This window comes from Oncorhynchus kisutch, linkage group LG11 (genome assembly GCF_002021735.2).
Source record: "Oncorhynchus kisutch isolate 150728-3 linkage group LG11, Okis_V2, whole genome shotgun sequence".
Classification (NCBI taxonomy): Eukaryota; Metazoa; Chordata; class Actinopteri; order Salmoniformes; family Salmonidae; genus Oncorhynchus; species Oncorhynchus kisutch.
In genome coordinates, this window is record NC_034184.2 from 12270409 (window position 1) to 12277459 (window position 7051).

The following is a 7051-nucleotide window of genomic DNA, read 5'->3' on the forward strand; positions in this document are numbered from 1 at the left end:
GCCGGGCCAAATCTGTCAACTTGTAGGCAATGTGCATGCATTCGCGAACTTGTTCATATTGGCAAATGTATTATTTATAATGTGTAGATCGAACATCTAGATATGAAATAACCATTGAAAACATTACAACTTTGTATGTTGTCTTATTCTATTAGCCATGCTTAAAGTGCAATTTGTCTAGTCCATATGCATACAATTACGCAAGAGTAAAATAAACATTTAAAAAAAAATCAACAAACAGATGCTTCTATGCTTCTTTTATTTTTAATTGAGGGGTGAAACACATGTCTCCTCTGTCAGGTATAGAGGACTGACTCTAGTGGTACTGCCTGCCCAGAGCGGACACCACCACGGACAAGAACTTCTGGAAGGATGCCTGATACTCGGGGGTGAAGGCGGTGCCCATCTTCGCAGCGATGACGATGGTCAGACAGTCAGACAACAGCTGTAAAAGAGATCAAACCAAAGCAGAAGAGAGATGTTTAGAATGTCTTGGGGGTAGCTTGATCGAGTGGTGTAATGACATAATATGCTTTACTTTGCACGCGCAAAAAAGTGCTCTTCAATATTATTTTGTATCTTACCTTGAAGTTGTCGGGATCCACGCGCAGTTTCTCGGAGTGCAGAATGCTCAGCTCGGCGTATGTGTTCTTTATGTCGTCCATGTTCTTCAGAGCTCTTTCCAGACCGCGCAGCACCGTGGTGCCGTGCTTAGCGATCAGAGGATTGTTCATGATGGCCTCTGCGTTGTACAGGTTGCCGAAGGCCCCGAAGTACCTCTGGGTCCAGGGGTAAACGATCAGACACCTGAGGGGAGCGGAGAGAACAGTGTGAGGCTGAACAACAACATAACATGACGAAGAAGATGGAGATTTAGGGGACTAACACTCCAAATTAAAGTCAAGTTAAGTTTATTGTCTTACCTTGACAGGCACTTTGGGCCAACGTCGTCATAGTCTAGCTTGGAGAAGATGTCGGAGATGGCTGCGCGCTCTTCATCTGTCCACACAACCATGTTTGCTCGTGATGATTTGGCTTAGGTTCTGGTGAGAATCAGAATTATGAACAAATTCGGAAAAAATCTTTATTTTCATGGTATTTTTGCACACCGCCCCCAAGACGAAAACGTGAATGTGATTGGTTGGAGATAAAGACATTGTTGAACATTGGGCCCTCCTTTATGACTATAGGCCTACTATCAAGCGGTTTTCCGTGAAACTGCAAATAAAAAACATTTCAGGAACAAAAAAATAGATAATGAGGGTAACCTGCAAAATATTGGAGGTTTACATATGCAGTAGCCTATTTAGTAATACAGGCCTACTCTCCATTAGTCCATTTCGCCATAATTTGGAGATTTTGAATAATTGTCATTGCATTTGAATGAGTTCGCATTGATAATCATTAAAAGTCACGATGTCTCTCATGATTGCAAAAAAATAATGTATGACATTGGCATGGCATTGGTTTCATTGCAACCCTGCTTCCTGATTTGCAACTTGTTTCATAGTTGAAATAACAAGGGCATGGGCTATAATTAAGTCGCTCTGGATAAAAGCGTAAGTCGCTCTGGATAAAAGCGTCTGCTAAATGACTAAAATGTAAACATTTTAATGAAATGAAAAGCGTTACAAATAAAATGTTTGTTACAATCCAAAAATCGGGACCAAGTTTTCCCATCTTCTGACGTGTTATCTGCAACAAACACGCATCTGTGTAATCTCCTACAGCAAGACCCTCCACCCATTAGTGACTCCACATTAAGCTCGTTTAGGGTGGAGTGGGGTAAATTGAGCCATTTTTCATAATCAGCGTCACGCCATCAAGGGAAATATAGTTTAATTTCTAACAAAGATATCTACGTATTTTTCAGCATGTTGTGTATCCCTAGAAATAATCAGCATTCATGTAAACATTACAGTTTTTAAAACATAGCTTGTCTAAAAAAAAGTGGTTTATTGGCATAATTTACGGGTATGGGACAAGATTAATAAAGCAACCTTCACATTTCTGTACTGAGTGAAATGTTACCAATACCTTTAAAAAAATCTTTATTTCCCAAAGACAATCAAAATAGTTTTTTTTTGTTTTTGTCTTTGAATAATTTTAAGCATATTTTAACACAGGCTTAACACCTAACAAACACCTTGTACTTAAAAAACAACAACACATGTAATATGTATTGCATTATGCCTGGGAAGAAAACACTTACATTTGCTTAGCTAGCCATTGGCTCAACCTTTGGCTCAACTTACCCCATGGCCATTGGCTCAACCTTTGGCTCAACTTACCCCATGGCCATTCGCTCAACCTTTGGCCCAACTTACCCCATGGCCATTGGCTCAACCTTTGGCTCAACTTACCCCATGGCCATTGGCTCAACCTTTGGCTCAACTTACCCCATGGCCATTCGCTCAACCTTTGGCCCAACTTACCCCATGGCCATTGGCTCAACCTTTGGCTCAACTTACCCCATGGCCATTGGCTCAACCTTTGGCTCAACTTACCCCATGGCCATTGGCTCAACCTTTGGCTCAACTTACCCCATGGCCATTGGCTCAACCTTTGGCTCAACCTTTGGCTCAACTTACCCATGGCCATTGCTCAACCTTTGGCTCAACTTACCCCATGGCCATTGACTCAACCTTTGGCTCAACTTACCCCATGGCCATTGACTCAACTTACCCCATGGCCATTGACTCAACTTACCCCATGGCCATTGACTCAACTTACCCCAAAGCAAACATTTCAACAATATAGGGTCCTCTGTGGCTCAATTTGTAGAGCATGGTGCTTGCAACACCAGGGTTGTGGGTTTGATTCCCATGGGGGACATGTACAGATAGAAAATATGGAAATATATACACTGACTTCTGTAACTCTCTCTGAATAACAGTGTCTATTAAAATGTTTAGTAGCCCACACAGCTACAATGATGCACTACCATTCTAGGTTTAGGACCTCAAATTGAAGCTTATAGAAACCCCAATTGATGTATAGAACAATCTTGACATTTTCTACTTTGGTTTCGATTCAAGCATCATGAAACCTCTAACACAATAAATTAATTGGACTTGTGCGAAAATAATGCTTACCACTTTTTCGATGTGGTTTCTTCCTTCAAATCCAATCAAATTTCATTTGTCACATGCGCCGAATGCAACATCTGTAGACTTTACCATGAAATGCTTACTTTACAAGCCCTTATGTCCTCGACAATTCAGTTCAATAAATATAGTTAATAAAACATGTGCTAAATATACTGACCTAAAAAATGTAATTAAAAGTAAGACAATAAAAGAACAATAACGAGTCTATATGCAAGGACTACCGGTACCAAGTCAATGTGCAGGGTACATGTAGGTAGGGGTAAAGTGACTGTGCGTAGATAATAAACAGCGAGTTGCAGCAGGGTGTCAATGTAAATAGTATGGGTGACCATTTGATTCATTGTTCAGCAGTCTTATGGCTTGGGGGTAGAAGCTGTTAAAGAGCCTTTTGGACCTAGACTTGGCGCTCTGGTACCGCATGCCAGTCTATGACTTGGGTGACTGGAGTCTTTGACCATTTTTTGGGCCTTCCCCTGACACCGCCTGGTATATAGGTCCTGGATGGCAGGAAGCTTGGCCCCAATGATGTACAGGGCCGGACGCATTACTCTCTGTAGCGCCTTACTGTCGGATGCTAAGCAGTTGCCATACCAGGCGGTGATGCAACCGGTCAGGATGCTCTCTATGGTGCCGCTGTAGAATGTTCTGAGGATCTGGGGACCCATGCCAAATATTTTCAGTCTCCTGAGGGGGAAACGGTATTGTCGTGCCCTCCACGACTGCCTTGGTGTGTTTGTACCATGATAGTTTGTTGGTGATATGTACACCAAGGAACTTGAAACTCTATGTGAATGGGGGCCTGTTCGGCCGTCCTTTTCATGTAGTCCACGATCAGCTCCTTTGTCTTGCTCACCTTGATGGAGAGGTTGTTGTCCTGGCACCACACCACACTCAGGCTCCATGAAATGATGACCTCTTCATAAATACCCTGTATGTGGTTAAATTATTAACAAACGTCATTCGTGCCATAATAAACATGCGTGCATGTTAATTTACCCCCTAAATTGATGACATTAAATCAATTTATGTCCTATCAAAATTTTAATCAAATTTAAATCAATATCAAATCATTGGTTAATCAAAATATTTGTTGGAGCCACAAAATTATAACAAATGTATTTATACTTTAATATACTTACTATTGCAGGATAATCAAAATGTCACTCTACCAATGATAGCCAACTTTAAAAAGCCTACTTTAGGCACAGTGCCAATTGCTCTCTACCAGGCGTTAACCCTGAGGTTAAGCCAACATTTTCACCTCTTTCCGAAATATCCATACGCAATAGCATATTTATTCAAATACTTTTCATTACTTTCGCCATCATGTTGCGGTTGTGAATAATGTAATATGTTGAATTTCATTTGATTGATTTTGCGTTGCTAATCTGGTATACTGATCTAGTCAAGGGCATGGGCTGTACTTTCAGATCAATTTGATGCCATCGTTTGAGATTTATTGAAAAATGTACAAACAAACCAAAACTTTTGTTACAATCCTTAAATTGGGACCAAGTTTCCCATCCTCTGACGTGTCAGTAGTGACAGACTTGTTTAGTAAAAACCTAATTGAAAAGCATTTTTAACACACTTTATATTTAATTGTGGCTTCAACAAATGATATCCATCAGTTGCCAATTAGAAATGTATGGTCCACCGCAGACGGTTTAGTTTATATCAGTTCTGTCACTACTGTTCGACAGAACAACAGTTAATACAGCTGAACAAGTAACGATTTTCTCCACATTTTAGTGACACAAGATAACTCATTAGGGGTTTTGTCATGTTTTATTACAAAATTAAAGCACATGAATAAAATACTGTATATATAATAAGTTAATGGAACAGTGTTACTACAACCTCCACTCCGTTGATCTATGTGCGTGCGTGCACATGGGCGGAGTGGGATTTTTGGAGCAGCAGACACCATTTGGTAACACAATATCCTCGCAGTCCCACTCCCATTCACAGGGGGCTTCAACAACAGTATTTTCTTTTTGTATTTTAATTTTGTGTTAACAAGGAAGAGTCGCCTTCCCTTAGTAGTAGTAGCTAGCTGGCAGCCTGACTAAAAACATAGCATGCTATAGCTAGCCTTTTTTAGCTTCCCACATCTCCATGTCAAATCAAATCAAATGTATTTGTCACATACACATGGGTAGCAGATGTTCATGCGAGTGTAGCGAAATGCTTGTGCTTCTAGTTCCGACAATGCGGTAGTGATAACCAACGAGTAATCTAACCTAACAATTCCAAAACTGCTACCTTATACACACAAGTGTAAAGGGATAAAGAATATGTACATAAAGACATATGAATGAGTGATGGTACAGAACGGCATAGGCAAGATGCAGTGCAATAAGATGCAATAAGGGCAGTGATGGGTAACAATAACAAATCAGACATTGAATATCTCATTAAGCATGGTCAAGTTAATAATTATGCGGTTGATTATATATTAAACCACCCAGACACATCAAATATACAGTTGACCTTCTGAACTGAGCTGCAGGACTGGAATAAAACTTCTCAGGGATGTTACCATGAGGCCATTGGTGATTTTAAAACAGCTACAGAGTTCAATGTCTGTGATGGTAGAACACTAGGGATGGATCAACAACATTGTAGTGACTCCACGATAATGACCTAAATGACAGAGTGAAAAGAAGAATAAACATTTACAGAATACAAATATTCCACAACGTGCATCTTGTATGCAACAAGACAGTAAAGTAATAAGCAAAGCAAAGGAATACACGTTTTGGCCTTAATGCAAAGCCTTACGTTTGGGGCAAATCCAACAAAACACATCACTGAGTAACTGCCTCCTTATTTTCAAACATGGTGGTGGCTGCATCATGGTATGTATGGTATGCTTGACATCGGCAAATACTGGGGAATTTATCAGTATAAAAATATATGGGATTTGCACAAGCAAAAGCCCAGAGGAAAACCTGATTCAGTCTGCTTTCCACCAGAGACTGGGAAAGGAATTCACCTTTCAGCAGGACAAGAACCGAAACTCTATGGCAAGACTTGAAAATCGCTGTCTAGTCATGATCCCCAACATCTTGACAGAGCTTGAATAATTTTTGAAAAGAATAATGTGTAAATATTGCACAATCCAGGTATGGAAAGCTCTTATAGACTTACCCAAGATAACTCACTGCTGTAAACGCTGCCCGAGGTGTTTGTAACATGTATTGACTCAGGGAGCTGAATACTTATGCATTGACTACATGTCATTTGAATCATTTTTTATATGTAGTTTTTTTTATTCCACTTTGACATTATTTTGTGTAGATTGTTGACAAAAAATATATAAATGAAATCAAGTTTAACCCCACTTTGTAACACAATAACATGTGAAAAAAATCCAAGTGGTCTGAATACCTCTGCAAGGCACTATATTTCGCAGCTGTTTTTAACAGTAACCTGGAATCACTAATTACTACTTCTAAACAAAATACATTTTGGAAGGGATTCTAATAAGGCTACAATGTTGTCTGGTTTATTGTTTGAACATTCGCTGAGATTATATTTGCTTATCAATGCCAAATAGGCTACTTTGATGCATAGCGTATAGATCAGATCAAGGAACAAAGCAAGCTTCATTGTCTGCACAGCACTGCCCCCACCGCTACCGAAGGTAAGATACTGTGCGTTACAATTTTCATGTGACACGGTAAAAGTCGAATTTCGAAGCGCACTACAAGGAGCAGAACATTTTGTAACGAAAAACGGCATTGCGACACTGCGCTATACGCTCTGTCGCTCCGTTTGCGTATTCTTTGTAGATGCCTTTATCTGCAACAAAAAACACGTATCGGTGTTATCTCCAACAGTAAGACCTCCACCCATTATTGACTCCAAATGAAGCTCAAAAAGGAGAACTCTCGAACTTCTTTCTTGCCATGATAAACATGCCTACGTGTTCATTT

General features: G+C 40.0%; 1 protein-coding gene across 1 annotated transcript; it reads right to left on the reverse strand.

Annotated features, from left to right (window-relative positions):
• Positions 1-242: 242 nt before the first annotated feature.
• On the reverse strand, positions 243-1070 carry LOC109899163 (hemoglobin subunit beta-2). The gene is made up of 3 exons (XM_020494221.2): positions 924-1070; positions 585-807; positions 243-445 (listed from the first exon to the last, which is right to left on the reverse strand). Exons 1-3 carry the CDS (start codon positions 1013-1015, stop codon positions 317-319), a joined length of 444 nt encoding a protein of 147 aa, XP_020349810.1. The 5' UTR covers positions 1016-1070; the 3' UTR covers positions 243-316.
• Between the last annotated feature and the right edge of the window lie 5981 nt (positions 1071-7051).

Bases quoted from the DNA above. Each gene is read 5' to 3' on its own strand.
- LOC109899163 (XM_020494221.2), bottom strand. From the start codon at position 1,015: ATGGTTGTGTGGACAGATGAAGAGCGCGCAGCCATCTCCGACATCTTC. The intron at 808-923 runs GTAAGACAATAA...CGCTCCCCTCAG, and splicing joins GGCCCAAAGTGCCTGTCAAG to GTGTCTGATCGTTTACCCCT. The intron at 446-584 runs GTAAGATACAAA...TCTCTTTTACAG, and splicing joins TGGATCCCGACAACTTCAAG to CTGTTGTCTGACTGTCTGAC.